The following is a 17840-nucleotide window of genomic DNA, read 5'->3' as shown; positions in this document are numbered from 1 at the left end:
GTAGCTAAACAAAACCGGCTAATTTATTTATATGAACATTAGAATGATAATTCATATCAACACAGAAGAGCTGACTGAACTGATTTTGTTAGAATTAACACGATTGATGTCACTTTTGTATAAAGCCCTGCTATACATTGAGGAACACAACAGTTAACACTGTGATTTTCATAGGGTTCTCGTCGCTCGTTCTTCAGCTATCTCTGTAGTTTTATTAACTGTCCCTTTCTTTCTCTTAGACACTTAACTTATTCCCTCAGTGTTTCTGATTTTCAAGTTTTGGTTTTCGATAAGCCTTGTCCTTTCAGTCTAAAATTTAGTCCTGGTTTCTATGATGAGTTTATTTACAACCAATGGTCGATGCCACTGCTGGTGGAGATTTATTTCCCCGAGGGTATCACCAGCCCAGTAGTCAATGCGTTTGTGCTGACATGAATTATCATTGATATGGTTATATTTATAAATTAACTGTTTACAAAATTTTAAATTTTTGAAATACTAAAGCTTCTCTACCTCAGGCACAGTTTACCTAAGCTGTATTTGGCAAAACTTTTAGGAATTTTGGTCCTCAATGCTCTTCAACTTCATAATTTATTTGGCCTTTTTAACTTTTTTGGATTCGAGCGTCACTGATGAGTCTTTTGTAGACGAAACGCGCGTCTGGCGTATATAGCAAATTTAGTCCTGGATCTATTATGAGTTTATATACATGTGTGATTTTGAGATTAAACCAAGTTTCACTTAACGTTATTTATACTTGAGCTTCACATTTAGGCGCAGTTAATACAGTAAAATTGGAACCATTAATTTTATGATAAGATACATCTATCTAAAGCCTATGTTCTAATAGAATTTCGGTCATTTAGGACAGATATATATTAACGGGACAAATTCTACTGCTCTAGATGGTAGACGCTGTCTGTTTTAATTTAATGCTACTGCAATGGAGAAAAGACGTAGTATCGTTGTAGCCAACATAAGTAATAGTTTTCCAAAATTGTATAATGCTTTCAAGTTTAATTATAATATAAATGCCTGTGCCAAGTCAGGAATATGAAATTTATTGTCCATTCGTTTGGTATGTTTGCGCTTTTGATCTTGCCATTAGGGAAAGGATTTTCCGTTTGGATTTCTTTCTGAGTACAGTATTTTTGTGATTTTACTTGTTATTCATTTACGATTAAATACTTTTGTCTTGACATTCAGTTTCAGAAAAGTCTTTCATGATTTCTACATAGCCAAACACGAGTATTTGGTTTTTATTTTCTCTATTGCATGATATTTGAATACCTCAATGATTGACAACGGATAACGAACTGGGCTTTTTTTAAACAATTAACATCTGGTAGCAAAATATTTGTTGACTAAAATTACCATTCGTGCAATCAAAAACAAAAAGTCGAATAATATATGATAGGTTAAAGCTAACTATCTCCAACCGAATATTCTTTTTACCATAATGATATTTTAATAAAACTTCTACTGAAGGCATGATGTTTACTGTCTAACAAACATAAGCGTAAAACTAACTTCCGAAATAAACTTATTAAACATTTTAACTAGATACGAAAAAAGTAAAAAAAAACAAAAAATAACGAATGCCAAAGGAAATTCATCCCAACACGGCAAGTCCTGTATCAAATGACAAAAAAAAAAGAATATATTGATGTTCAAACCTCATAATTATTTCAATATTTGCATTAAGATAAACAATATATCTCTGAAGGGAAAGAATAAAATAAAGAAGGAATAAGTTAGTCCCTTGAATTGGAGTATGGTATGTCAATTCCTAAAACTAGTATTTGATCTAGTGATATGCATGTATATTTTCTGTATACGTTTTGTTGTTGACAATGTAGATAGTTCCTTCATATATTTGTTCTTTTAATCTCTATGTACTTTTGAAAAGAATCACCCTCTAAACAAGATAATTTTTTGGTAAAAGATTAATAATCGCGCGAAATATATTTAGAAAAGTCAATTGAAGCGAATATGATAAACAGGTACAAAACAGACACACATTGGATGAAAAACAAACAGTGTTCTATAAAGCATCAATGGTTTAGTAAACAAATGGTTGAACCCTACTGCACCAACTATTGACATTCACGTTCATGAATAAATTGTGTCCAAAAAAAAATCCAAATTTGTACTTTTTAAAAAATGAACACTTTAACTGAATGAAAAAACTAATGATCCTAAAATCTAAGATAAGAGTGTAAAATTTTATACCAAATATTTTAATCTGAAAATAAATAATAAATTGAACATAAAGCTTATCAACATGTACATATATAACTTGAGAAAGGGAAAATAAGTCAATAAGATATCAACATAGTGTTTAATTATTACTAGTATTACAACACTTTCTTATATTCTTGACTACAGAGAGTTTCAATGTTCCATTACGTCAAACCATGAATTCTTGCAGTATTTCATCAGTCTTAAAAACAAAGTTTTCACTGAATGGCACAGAGAGGAAACATATTGTTCCCCTTTTTAGAGAGAAAAAAATCATTCTATTGTTCTTTTTTTATTGTCTCTCTATATATACATGTATGTACATGAATTTGAATAAGATGTTGTTTTGGTTTTTTTTTTATCTTCAAGGCGTTAAGTATCACTGGATCGTATTTGTACTGTCACTTGTTAACAAAACTTGTTTTATTTTTAGATACTCGGGCTTTTCTGCCTAGGCTACCGAACTTCATTTATGTGTTGATTAAAAATACATATATAAGTAAACAATGCATGTGGTTGTATATCTAGTAATATATTTTGTATGAAAAAAAGCGAAATTTATTAAATGTAACGATTGAGGTTCTATACTTTTTTTTCTAAATTTTTAAGATATATCAACACAGGTCTACTGACCAGAGTACGACTGTTTAGATCTAACTGCTTAATTTTTCTGTAAATTAGGTCAAGAACTATCGTGCTAATTTCAGTGTTCTATTTTTACATGCACTGTTCGTACCTTTTAGCGTTGGAAGAGAATGAGGGCCTTTTTACAGAAGAATGCTATGCTTAAATATCATTTGAATATACGGTTTTACGATATGAGAATGCTACTAAAAAACAAGTCAGTGACGATATTGACTCCTTATTTATCCCTTGTCACCTTGTTGTAAACTTATGTATGCTGAATAATTCATACCATGGAGGATTTATAATTTTTATGAACAATAAATGTACGAGAGAAATAAAAAAAATGTTTACCGTCCTACATGTAACTAGGATTTTACTGAATTGGAAATTAGAAAAAAACATGTCAGTGAATAACCAACCTTTAAATGGGAATTCGAATTTCTAATTGAAAGTAATGCATGTTAAGGACGGTCTCTGCTCCTGGTTAAATTTGTTTTGTCAGATATTCGAAATAGTCTTGTTGTATCTATCCATGTAGTGTAATTACAAGTTTTGCTCCCTATTCAAACCTTCTTTTTTTTTTTTTTATCTAATTTTAACAACAGTATACATAGAGTTCCAGTTGCAGTGGCTTATCGTATCGTGTCATTTGAAGTTACTGTAACTCCTATGATAAGTCACCAGTCTTCACGTAAATAGAAGGCAGTAAATTGCAACATTCTGATCTTTATTCTTAGAAGTTTTCAAGATAATAGACACAATTAACTTTAACCCCTATGTTAAATTTGATGCCAAATCGGCCATGATTGCTTACAAGCCGGGTAAACGTACACAATTTAAAAACTAGATATCCTTACAATGATTACAACAGAGCTTGGTTAAATTTGACCCCGCATGTAGAGAAGAGTCTTGTAAGATATAGATGAAAAAAAACTTTCAAAATAATGTAAAATTGGCATAAAAGGGCCATAACTACAATAAGGGGTCGTCTCGCGATTTCAAATATAGATATAAGAAGATGTGGTATGACTGCAAATGAGACATCTCTCCATCAAAGTCACACTTTGTTGGCTTGTTTGTATTCCTTTTCATTCTGATCATTTGTTCAAATTAAAGTGTCTCTTTATCAATTATAGATATCAACATTATCAGCTTAAATGATAAAAATTGGCCACTAACTTGAATGAGAAGTCGTCGTCAGAATTGATCGTATCATAGTGGTTTTCAATAATGACGACTTCAGTTTGTATATTAATGAAATTTATCCTGCTGAACTTACTTTAAATAAAGCTAATACTAACAATGACCACTGCCCTTTCCTCGATCTTGATATCTATATCACTAACGGAAAGCTGAATACTAAAATTTATGATAAAAGGGATGATTTTTCATTTCCTATTGTTAATTATCCGTTTTTAGATGGTGACGTTCCCTTGTCACCATCTTACGGTGTTTATATATCTCAACTTGTACGATTCGGTCGTGTATGTAACAATGTTTTAGATTTTAACGAGAGAAATTTATGTATTACTGATAAATTATTACACCAGGGTTTTCGATATCACAAACTAGTCAAAACATTTACTAAATTTTATCATCGGTATAAAGACATCATTCGTAAATATAGCTCAACATGCAGACTTCTTATACGTTCAGGTATTTCACATCCAATTTTTTATGGAAATATTCTGTATAAAGCACAAAGGTGTCAGTATTCACCTCAGAAACTTACAAAACCTTTGAATAGACTTATTAAGAAGGGATATAATTACGATACTGTTGTCAAGTCATTAAAGATTGCATATTTTGGCGTTAATATTGAGTCACTGATAAGGTCTTTGCGTCGGAACTAAACACATTTATTCTAAAAAACAGTTGTTGGCATGACACAGGTTATGTTCTTCTCATATATGTTATGATGGTATGATACTAAACCCCTAACGGGAAGGATTGTGCCTGATGTTCATATGATGAAATCATAATCTTTCAGTCAGTTTAATTGAAGTCTGGAGCTGGCATGTCAGTTAACTGCTAGTAGTCTGTTGTTATTTATGTATTATTGTCATTTTGTTTATTTTCTTTGGTTACATCTTCTGACATCAGACTCAGACTTCTCTTGAACTGAATTTTAATGTGCGTATTGTTATGCGTTTACTTTTCTACATTGGTTAGAGGTATAGGGGGAGGGTTGAGATCTCACAAACATGTTTAACTTTTTGGAATTTTGGGTCCTAAATGCTCTTCAACTTTGTTTTTGTTTGGCTTTTTAACTATTTTGATCTGAGCGTCACTGATGAGTCTTATGTAGACGAAACGCGCGTCTGGCGTATACAATTATAATCCTGGTACTTTTGATACTATTTACACCACTGGGTCGATGCCACTGCTGGTGGACGTTTCGTCCCCGAGGGTATCACCAGCCCAGTAGTCAGCACTTCGGTGTTGACATGAATATCAATTATATGGTCATTTTTATAAATTTTCTGTTTACAAAACTTTGAATTTTTCGAAAAACTAAGGATTTTCTTACCCCAGGAGTAGATTACCTTAGCCGTATTTGGCACAACTTTTTGGAATTTTGGGTCCTAAATGCTCTTCAACTTTGTATTTGTTTGGCTTTTTAACTATTTTGATCTGAGCGTCACTGATGAGTCTTATGTAGACGAAACGCGCGTCTGGCGTATAAAATTATAATCCTGGTACTTTTGATACTATTAACCCCGCCGCATTTTTGCGCCTGTCCCAAGTCAGGAGCCTCTGGCCTTTGTTAGTCTTGTTTTATTTAAATTTTAGTTTCTTGTGTACAATTTGGAAATTAGTATGGCGTTCATTATCACTGAACTAGTATATATTTGTTTAGGGGCCAGCTGAAGGACGCCTCCGGGTGCGGGAATTTCTCGCTACATTGAAGACCTGTTGGTGACCTTCTGCTGTTGTTTGTTTTTTATTTGGTCGGGTTGTTGTCTCTTTGACACATTCCCCATTTCCATTCTCAATTTTTTTAATCATAAAACACACACAATTTGCATTTTACTATTAACTGCTGTCTTTAGCAATGTCAGCCATGTTGGTTAGCAATCGGAGTCATCGTACAAAATTTTAAAACTAAATACGCTGATGATGATTATGGGCGAGTTTTGTTGAATTTTCCCAAGTAGATTCATAAGAGATCATTTTTTTAAAAGTTAACGACGACGGCGGACGACGGTAGTCAAGTGATGATAAAAGCTCACTCAGTCTTTCGGCTATGTTATGATGAAATATTCACATTACAGTTAAAAAAAGCTTGTTTATAAGGTCTTTATGATTTTGTCCGTCATCCTTACAGTTTTGATATTAAGGTTTTAAGCACAAGTGGTTTTAAGCTCAATTGTATCTCGACATGGTTACACTATATCGGTTTTTCTACGACCACCAATAATGTGTAATGATGACTTAAGGGTAATAACTTGAGAATATCGACATAGTGCATTTTTATTTTAGGTGTCAACAATGAAGCATATTTGCAATTAATTCGCATATTTTGAACTGCTTGAAGGATTATGCAAGATAACCAACATATCCGTGGGAAGTCTTTCTAAAGTGCATTTTTGTTTATTTTCATTGTTTACGGATAGGTAAGTAAAAAGAATACAACAATACGGAGATATGGGATGATTGCCAATGCGACATCTATCTACCAAAGTTTAAAAGAGCAGATGTAAGCAATTAGAGGCAACCCTACGGCCTTCAGAAAAAAATATACTGTATAGTCGGCTTCAACAGACATGAAAAATATGACACATCCAATTGAAAAAAACATACGGCCTAATTTAAAAAAAAAAGTTCACGAAACACAAATATAACAGACGTGAATCATTTTTTTTTTATAGTTGATATAGCTCAAAATGTTAATTGACGTTCAGTTATCAAATCAAGTTGTATATATTCATTGTTAACAACGATCATTCCGTTAGAAAAATAATAACACTGCATTTTAAACCAAAGTGAAAAGTTAAGGTATGCTTGTGTTAATAGTTATGCTAGTTCAGTATTTTTGTGTTTTTTCTTTATTAGATAAAATAATTACTCTAAATAAATATTTTACTTGGCACAATCTATTATAGTTTAAGGAGGAACACCACTAATTCTTGATCCTATTATGTGCTACGTTCAATTCTGCAATTTCAAGCAATCCAGCTCTTTTGTATAAAGTTCATAAAGAGACAATTATTTCATCTGCTATCGTTCTTTCTGTTCGCCAATGCTGCTATCAAATACATCTCCAAATTGGTGAGAACATAGTTACATATTTTGTAGATAGACTTGATGGAAAAAGCGGAAAATTACAGTCAGGACGAATTGTCCGAAAGTATTGTGAAGGAAAAATATGAGGATGGGGATCTTGTTCGTCATTTGATTGATTTCGGCCCAAAAAAAGAAAAATGGATTAAAGTGCTAAGAGAAAGTTTTAGTGTTACACGTGTAATCCAGCTGAAATATCTGACAAAAGATGAAATAAAAAAGTTGCAATCGTATGCCGAACATGATTGGGAGAAGGAAGCCTTGAATACTTTACTAAAAAAAGAATTTACGCATGAACAAATGAAAGAGCTAATCCACATGATAAAGAGATTAAAAGATGACAAGTCGGTGTACGATGACAAACAGTCGTCAGAGAATGAAAAAAAAATGAAAATACTACAACAAACAATTGGAATGAACGAAGTTGACTTTAAAGTGCCAAGAGAAAAAGAGGGGTTGAATGCCTTTGTTGACTCCGTTTCTCTTCACTTTGACGAACTTCAGAAAACTGTAAATAGGACACAATTATCAAATCATGCGGTCATTGAAAATGCATCCGGGGGCCTTGCCCTGTCTGGCATATATCTAGATAACTTAAACAATAACTATAAAAAATCTAGGACGGTACTCGAACTTAAAGACAAAGATAGTGTATGCTTAAAACAAAGTATTATGACTCAAATGGATAACACAGAAACGTTTAATGAATTTGAAAAGTACGACGAGTATACTCGTAATGTGGAAACTTTAGGTGTGACGTTGTCAGGCAAACTGAAAGCTTCGTATTTGGCCGCATCGGTTGAAATAGGGGCAAATTTCAACAGACAAAAAGAAAAAAAAGAAAACAAACAGCGGATTACCCAAAAGACATATTTTTGTCGAGAAAAATCTTGTACGATACCGGTAAAATCGTTTGAAATGACACCAGATAAGGTTTGTTTAACGCCACAAGCTATATCTAGATTAAAAGATATCGAAGAACTTATCTCATTAGAGAACAGCACTCAATTTATCCATGCAGAATGTTTAAGATTCTTTAAAGAATTTGGTTCCTTCGTAAATATGGGAACGCTAGAATTCGGGGGCACATACAAATGGAAAGCAACTTATGAGAGTGAATTAAAGTCTGATGAAAAGAAAACAAGCGAAGCACTTACAACAATTCTAACAGGTTATGTAAACGCTGGCATGTCGTTTGGACCAAAAAATGCAGGTGTTGCAGCTTCCAGTGATTATGTGTCTGAAGAGGAAAAATCAAAACTTCAACTTAATCAGCAGGATAATAGTCATACCACCTTACATATAAACAAAGTTGGTGGGCCTACTGAAGTAGAAAACTTCCATATCTGGAGATATGGACTTTTGTCTTTCAACAGCACATGGTCTTTACTAGACAGAGGTGATCTTGTTGGAATATGGGACATAGTGTGCACTCAAACAACTGATTTTGTAAATAGTGAAAGTCTGTCATGTATGTTAAATGAGGCGTGGGTCAATAAAAAGAACATCCTAAACAAAGACTTCACGCAGGCGAAAGATTTGCAAACCAAACTGAAATTTACAATGCAGGAACTAAAAGAGTGGTCGCAGAAAGAAGAACCAAACATTGCAAATTGTTATCTAATTCTACAGAATCTAAATACAGTAAAAAAACTGAGGTTAGAAGTTCTTAAACTAGAGCGAGATCCTTTTGTTATAACCAATGAAACAATCAAAACATTTTTCAAAAGAATTGTGCAACAGAAAAAACGCTTCGATGAGACAACCGTCCAGCTGGTTAAACATACCATGAGGCAAATTTTGCATCCTTTTTGTCCGGAAGAAATGTCTGCGTGCTATTCAGTTTCAGCATGGTTACTTCCAGACAAAACATCAGTGACCCATTCAAGATTTTCGAATGAAATTAAAGATCTGCAAAGTTTTGTGTTTATCACAGAAACAAAATTTGTACCGTATATAAAATGCAACAATTTACAGCAATCGACTAATGCTGATTATATTACAACCGAGTTCCAAGAGATTTGCAAAAGGTGTTTGATAAACATGAAAGAAAATGAAACATTTCTTGATATCATTTTAATGACGGCAGTACTTTTACCTTTTGGTTTTGATATTTTGAAATCGGTTTTTTCTAGACGTCTCTATGTTACATATGTTGATGATATTAAAGATGAAGTCAAACTATTACTTCAGATGCAAGACACTGTTCCAGCAAAATCAAGAATCGAGGTAGAAACTTGTATAGTAAATCTGTTCATTAAAAATCTTAGAGGTACGGAAAACATCGACAAAGATGAGAAAAGTATATTTGAAATATATCTTTCTCCGATAAGTAATTCAGGAAGGTATACCAAAGAATTCAAGGAACTTTTGAGTTGCCAAGAGAATGCGTCACAATCAAAGTTAAATATATTTGAGGTTAACTTAAAGCGCTTTGAAACCAAGAAAAAAGAAAGTCTTTTACCTGCTATTTCCACGGAAGAAAATATTGTGCAAAATCCACTAATCCAGAACAAAACTAAAATCCTGCATACATACGATGACCACAGTTCGTTTTTGTCTCTACTTTCTCAGTTGGGTCTGAATAATTATTATCCAGATAAAATTCAGTTGCACGATGTAGTTAAGCTTAAAACATCCCAAAATTCTAATTTAAAAAGCATACCGTGGTTTTTTCTTAAAGGAATAATTTCATGTAGTGTGAGGTCAAGGGATGAGTTCCTAGAAGAGCTACTAGACGATCTGAATGAGACAGGTTCCGAAACAAATGATGATCCTTGGAATTCAGACAGTATTCAAGAAAGTCTTATAAAAGTTGCAATACATCCACTAGATCTTACTGTAATTGTTTATCAGTGTTGTTCCCCTCTTCTGAAACAGTTGTTTGCGGAAAAGATGTCGTTATGTAAACTAGCCTTCCCACTTGTCATCAACCATCAAGACAGCCTTGTTGTGAATCTCTGGTCTACCAGACTCAGCATTGTAGAAGAACGAACAAATTCAACACATAAAGAAATGTCTGCTGCAGATGTGACATCGCCGATTGTGTCAGTAATACGTCTTGGAGAAATATCTATGTCTAAATCGATAATCATAAATAAAATGATATCAAAAAAAGGACATGACGCTTATCACCACAGAAATTGTTCCCTTGGGACATCATGTCGTGTCATTAGTAATGGAACAATAGAGTCAGCTTGGTGTTTATCAGCTGATAGGAGTGTTTTTTATCTGAATTTGCGCGGAGACGCTTTTCAGCACACAAGCCAAGTAAATTTTTTGTTGAAACTATCATCAGTTATTGTAGTCATGCTTCCTATTAAAATGTTAGATCACGAATGGACACAATCCTTCCTCAAAACACGAATAACTACTTCACCAGATAGTAGAATCATATTTGCATTTGATGGCCAGAATGAAAGCAACCATAAGGCTAAGGAATTATGCGATCAATTTAGACAAAGAAATAGTGTGGACAAAAAGACCACTCTTATGTGTTGTTTAGCACTTCGGGATGTTAAGATAAACCTTGATAAGATGTGCAAGGATTTGAATGATAGCATATCAAAGTTACTGAACAAGAAATCACTTTTAAACGAGAAACCAGAAGAAACGAATTTACTATCACAAATGAAATTAAAAGACAATCAATCTTTTTCAAAGAGAGTTGCAAGTTTAAGGTTACCTGGTGTAATTGTTGATGAGGATTTAAAGATGTACACCAAATATAGGCATATGGCAGAAAAGCTAATGAACCTTATACCACAAAAGTCGTCTCACGTTAAAGAAATTGTCATTCCACTTCAAGGCGAGCTTTTACTGTCTCTGACAAATGCACTAAAAACAGCAAGTAAATCGTCAGAAAAATTGGGAAACACAAAAATTGATGATTTATTGAATAAGGTGAAGGAAAAACGAAAGGAGCAGGCAAACACGTTCACCCAAAATGAAGCCCTTCTGTTTATCAAAACCTTTCTGGAAAGCATAAGAAGATTATACAAGTCAGATGAATATTATGTTATTTTTGTACGATATCTTAAACTGTTTTTGGATCGCAGGTCCAGAGAGGTAATTCCTGGAGAAAGGGAAAAGTATAAGCAAATGTGGGGCACAATTCAACAAGCACAAAAAACTGACAACACAGTGAGTAATTCTATGAAGGACAAGTTCAAAGCATGTGAAAAAAATCTAGCAGACACATCGTTTGGATTAGAACATTTGCTTCGAGAATTGGGTCAAGTATATGAGGCAATGTCGTTTCAAAAATCTAATTTATCAGAAACTGAGTTAAATTATCTAGACAGCATTCCAGAAGTTGTTGCAAATTTACTTTTGCAAGGAGAATCATTTGAATTGATGAATGGGGACGTAGGGTACGTTCCTTTGATGTGGATAGAAGCAGTATTTTGTCACATTATGCGCATTGTTGGTGACAAAAAGGTTTTAATTCTATCGGTGTTGGGAATCCAGAGCTCTGGTAAATCAACGCTACTCAATACTATGTTTGGACTCCAATTTTCTGTGTGCGCTGGACGCTGTACACGTGGGGTATATGTGCAGCTTTTGCCAGTCGAAGACAACAAGAACTATGAGTATCTCTTAGTAGTTGATACTGAGGGTATACGTGCTCCAGAACTTAAAGACACAAGGTACGATCATGACAATGAGCTAGCAACATATGTCATTGGGATGGGAGATGTTATATTGATAAACATCAATGGAGAAAACACAATAGAGCTTACTGATATTCTAGGAATAGTAGTTCAAGCCTTAATGCGCCTAAGAACTGTAAATAAAACATCTGAACTAAAAAAACGGTGTATTTTTGTTCACCAAAATGTTGCTGCATCAGATGCTAGTGACAAAATGTTACAACAGAGACAAAACCTAGTTGATGAACTAAACGAAAGAACTAAAGAAGCAGCCGAACAGGAAAATGTACAAGATATCCATCTTTTTAGTGACATCCTACATTTTAATCTTGACACCGACGTCATATATTTTCCTGGTCTATGGGAAGGAAGTCCTCCTATGGCACCGGTAAATCTTGGTTATAGTGAACATGCAGAAAAAGTCAAAGATTCAGTTCTGTCCAGACTTATTCCTGATAGAAACACATATTTCACTCTATCAGAAACTGTTACTCGAATGAGAGACCTCTGGAAGGGTCTTTTAGCTGATGATTTTGTATTTAGTTTTCGAAACAACTTAGAACTGAAGGCTTATATGCGGATTCAAAGTAAGTTTCAGGAGATTTCGTTTGAATTGGAAACGTATATAAATGACTATGTATGCAATGAGTGTAGTACTGAGTTGCAAAATCAACTCGAATATTCACCCTCAAAAATTATACTTCAGAATGTGTTGACAACTATAGAAACAAAAATGAGACGAGTAACTAATTCAAAATTAATAGAACTAGACGAAAAATTAGAAAACTTTTTTGAAATAGATGAGAAAAAGGACATAGTTATACAATGGAAACACAACAAAAGATCTCAATTGAAAGAACTTTATGATAGACTTATACCAAATGCAGATAAACGTTTGCTTCTTTTAGCTAAGGAAACAAAGTTCAGATTAATCCAAGATGATCAAATAGCTGATTTTGAAACAAAGGCGTATAATATGGCAAAAAAATTGGCTTGTGAGTTTAGAGGCAGACTTCCCGAGAAGGACATAATTGAGCAAAGATTTTTATTAGCATGGTCTGACATTGTTGCAGATGTTACGACAGACGATACTGAAGACACCACACAATCAATCCACTCTGAAATAGATAAGATTTTGTGTGACAAATTTCGGGACAAAATATCACTTATAGAACACTTTCAAAATAAATTATGTCATCAATTACCGATGTTTGAGAGGATGAAGAAATTAGACGGAAGCATAAGTATTTATGATATAGATGCTAAAGAACATCTTGAAATTCGGAAGTCTTGTAAACACTTATGGACAGGGCCAGACAACATTAAACTTATCAATCACCTTCGAATGCAAGCCATTATCAGCGCAAATTTCACCTTTCAAACTATCGACGACGAGATAGATAAGTTCTCTTCGACTACAAAAGTAAAATTTGATTCAACATTCGTGAGGAAAATTTTTACCATTATTGTACATGATATATTAGATCACAATAAACAAAAAACACACCCGTTTAAATTGACAAAAACTCACGAAAGCTTTGTTATAACTCATACTTCTTTCTATTTAAAAAATAAGCTTTCAGATTTGAATAAAAGATACAATCAAAAATTTAGTCTTAAATCTAAAGTAGAGCAGCATAAAGTAAAAGCATGGGAAATTTTCCATATGATGGTCAAGTCTGCCTCTAAGGATTCAATTGCAGTATACTGCTTTAAGGAAGTGTTGTCAACTGCAATCGTCGAACACATTCGTAGGCAAATTCCAACTAGGGTAGCAGAGGATATTTTAAGAATATTTAGTCATTCTAAGTGGGAGTTGATAAAGCAAATATTAACTGATCTAGAGAAAGGAAAATCTTTTAATGATTACCTTCGATACATTAATCATCCTCAAGCATTTGCAGGATCATATCTAAAGAACAGAACTTGCGAAACGTTTTTCAATAAAAATGATGGTGAAATAAAATATTATAGAATTGCAGAAGAACAAGCGAATATTGACTTCCAAGCAGTATCTGATGTTATGTACGACCTTCTTCAATACGATGAAAATTTGTCAACCTCGTCATTTACAGAACTTCTTCGTAGAAACTTGCAAGCCAAAGTTGGAATTACAATTTCAAGCTCGTCCTTTTCTCAGGTGGAATCACATTTACAAAATACACAAACTTTTATTGATTTGTTTATAGATAAACAAATAGACGGATTTAAAGAATCAGTTTTGGCCAATTTCCAAGTCAAATCGGACGATCAAGTTGAATGGGTACATAGTCCATACGATAAAATGATGGACATTTTGTGGGGATGTCATGCCAAGTGTCCTTTTTGTTATGAGCCTTGCATAAATGCTCAAAAAGATCATTTGAAGGATGGTCTCCATAAATGCGCTTCTCATAGGGTTCAGGGAGTATGTGGTAGATACTGGATAAAAACAAAAAAACTATCTGAAGTATTTTGCAATATATGTGTATCCAAAGGATCAGCCACATTCACACACGAGGATAAATATATAAATTTTAAAGATTATAAAACAATATATCCAGGTTGGGATATTCCTCCATATCCCGAAACGTCAGTTTACTGGAAAAGGTTTTGCTGCGAATACCAGCAATGCTTAGAAAAACAATATGGAATGCCCATCACCATTCCTGATCATTGGAAAAGATTTTCAAAAGAGGACGCCATCAACAGTATCACTTTAGAGGCTAGTTGAAACAAACATCAACCAAATGTGAAAAGCAATGTTTACTGTTGTTGGAAAAACATTTTAAAAATATCACCGGTTTGAGTGCATCAAATGTTTAGACTCCCCCTCACTTAGACCCCCTTACTTTTTATGGAGGTATGTTATCACAATTTATTCGGATAGTACAAAAGCTAATTCAATCGATATTTTTTTTTTTTTTTTTTTTTTTACAAAAGACGGAAAGGTACACTAACAGACCCTGAAGTTCAAATCTATTTGTTAATTTTTTCAAAACATTATCAGAAACATATACATATATCTGTTTTTTTATCTTTTAAGATTGTTTTGATAAAGCTACGGAAGCCGATAAGGGCCATTCAAAAAAAAAAATATGTCGTAATTACGACATAGCATGTCGTAATTTCGACATAACATCTCGTTATTACGACATCGCTATGTCGTAATTTCGACATAACATGTCGTTATAACGACATAGCTTTGTCGTAATTTCGACATATCATGTCGTAATAACGACATCACTATGTCGTTTTAACGACATAGCGTTGTCGTAATAACGACATCGCTATATATTAAAAAATATGTATTATGATTGGCAAAAAACTAAATGACACAAAAATTAACAACTATAGGTCATCATGATGCCCCCAATAATTAGAAAAGCCCCGCATTGTCAGCTATAAAAGAGGGAGGAAAGATACCAGAGGGAGAGTAATGCTGTGTGGCAGACAGTGGTATAATTATTTAATTATTAGCTCCCTTGGTAAAACTCCAAATTTCATATTTAATGTATTTTATTGTTAAATGATTTACATGAAGCTTAATAAGTATATCTATAATACTTAAATAATACTAAAATTACGAGGTCCAATTTGTCAGCCGTCATCACGTAAAAACGACGAGTCAAAGAATTCAACATTATTTATAACTAATAAAGTACAAAGGTGTTGATTAAAAATTACACCACTCCAGGCTCTTTTGTTTTCCACGTAATTAATATTGCGAATAATTAGGAAGTTCCGGGTTGAGTCCGATACCGATACCAATAGTATATTCACCAGTTACTTATTACCTTATCTGTATGTTCTGCATCTGACAGGCACACCACCAAACGGTGTATTCATGATTAATATGCTATATACACGGGTCATAATCACAGGGTTGACACTACTAAATTGTCAAATTGTTACCCATTGTAGTATTTTAATCAGTAAGACTTTCTAAGATAAGAATACGAATACTAAAAATCTGGACTAAACATAAGGCGTATAGGTACAGTTGCCAATTTGTTAGCGGGCATGACGTAAAACAGCTAATTAAAGAATTTAACTTTATTTATAACTAATATAGGACAATGCTGTTGATTAAAAAATACTCCATTCCAGGACCTTATGTTTTTCAAATAATTAATATTACCAATAATTGATAAGTTCCAGTTCGACGGGTTCAAACAGACACATTTGAACGGCACGGGACGTTTGCGCTTTTTCATAGGACATTTGCGTATTTTGTGGACACTTGCGCTTCAAAACATAGGACATTTGCGCTTTTTAAAAATGGACTTTTGCGCTTTTTACATAGGACATTTGCGCTTTTTTATATTTATAACATCCCAATCTTTTATCCGGGTTTAGCCTGGCAGAGTTAAAGTCATTCTTTATGGTTAAAAGTTTAAAAAATCATTTCATAGCACATTTATGTCATAGCACATTGTTGATATATGTTTGAAAGGTTATGTACAGATAAAAGGAGACATTCTATTTTAAAGTTTGGTATATGCATCGTCGCAAAATCTTTGGGTACTTTCTTTGGATACCTTCAGTGAGAAGCATATATATTTTATAGATCCCAATATCGGTCGTACAGAAGATTTACTGCAAGACATGATAGATATATATGATAATACAGATAAACAAAAATGATAGATATATATGTGTTAATAATTAAAACGTTGCCTTGTGATACTTTTGTGTAATATGTAATATATCTGTTGTATATATATGTTGAAGAATTGAATAAAGATAAAAAAAAATAATGATCGATACAAACATTGCCAAGTTGTCGAAATTGAAATTTTATAAGGGAAGTGGACATGTCCTTCCAAGGCAAGCAATTCTTTCTATCTCCTTAAAAATAATCGTAAACTACATGGCTTCTTGTAATGAGGGTGAAATGAAGTATTGTTTGCCCTATTTCTACTTTCAAACGTAGGGCACGATGATTCTACAACCCCTAGGTTTTAAAACAGAATCTTCGCAATTTCGTCCGCAAAAACAAAAATAATAAAAATGTTAGAAAACACGAACCAATATTAAAACAAATTTAATATATGTTTTGAATTATGTTTTTACAGCTCTTGATCATATTCTAAGTAACATCTAGTATATTTGAGGATTAAAATAAGAAAGCAGTTGTGAAAAAAAACCGGATGTCCAACGGTACATAATATTTTATGAAAAACTGTTTTAACTCTCATGTATTGTGATCCTTTTTCTTATTCTCCGATCTTTTTGATTCTTGTCAGGATCAACGACATGTGTCGATTCTTTTTGGCGTTAAAGCCGTTATTTTACCTAATTTCATTTGACTCGCTGGCTGCATATTAAGCTGGAATAAAATTAACTCAACGACTAAAAGCAGAAAATGAAAAAAGAGTAAGACAATAATAATAACTAACAAAAGTACAAATATTTGCCTCATGTGAGTTCAAATATTGCTGATTCAATAAAATCTTCTCTACACAGTCGTTTTTCAAACGGTAGTCATTTTGTCCAAGTTGATATTTCATTTTTCAAAGCAAATAACGCGTATTTTTTTATAATTGATCAAAACAAAAGTTTGATACACGAGAAGTAAAAAATGCCAAGTTATCAACTACATATTTGGGTCTTAAAGGAATAAAATGCTTCTATACATTACAAAACGGTAGCCAATTTGTCCAAACATCTAAAAACGTCTAAGATCCTAAAGACGCTAATTTCCGACGTTACATGTGCTTAAGTGTCAATTAAATGTTCATGATAATTAAAACAAATCGTTTATGAAATTTGGAAAAGAGGTTGATGATTGCTGCCGGAAAAAAAGCGCATGTTGCTAAAGACTCCGCCCGAGAACATAGGTTCGACACAGGTTAAATTTTGCATTTTTTATTACTCGAAAAACTATAAAGCTTTTAACGAGTTATATAAGAAAATTTGAAATTGGGAAAAAATCCCATTACATGAACTTCGTCCAACTTTTGCAAAGACAAATTTGAGACACCAAGACAGTCCTCTAAATGTAAAAAGCGAAAGGAAATTTATGTTACGGAAGTACTCCGAAATAGATCATTT

At 33.2% G+C, this 17840-nt stretch overlaps 1 protein-coding gene across 1 annotated transcript; it reads left to right on the top strand.

Annotated features, from left to right (window-relative positions):
• Positions 1-7176: 7176 nt before the first annotated feature.
• On the top strand, positions 7177-14517 carry LOC139521385 (interferon-induced very large GTPase 1-like). The gene has a single exon (XM_071314863.1). It carries the CDS (start codon positions 7177-7179, stop codon positions 14515-14517), a length of 7341 nt encoding a protein of 2446 aa, XP_071170964.1.
• The last annotated feature ends 3323 nt before the right edge of the window (positions 14518-17840 follow it).

This window comes from Mytilus edulis, chromosome 4, assembly GCF_963676685.1.
Source record: "Mytilus edulis chromosome 4, xbMytEdul2.2, whole genome shotgun sequence".
NCBI lineage: Eukaryota > Metazoa > Mollusca > Bivalvia > Mytilida > Mytilidae > Mytilus > Mytilus edulis.
The sequence above is the reverse complement of the archived record's forward strand: the minus strand, read 5'-3'. Positions and strand labels throughout refer to the sequence as shown.

Bases quoted from the DNA above. Each gene is read 5' to 3' on its own strand.
- LOC139521385 (XM_071314863.1), top strand. From the start codon at position 7,177: ATGGAAAAAGCGGAAAATTACAGTCAGGACGAATTGTCCGAAAGTATT.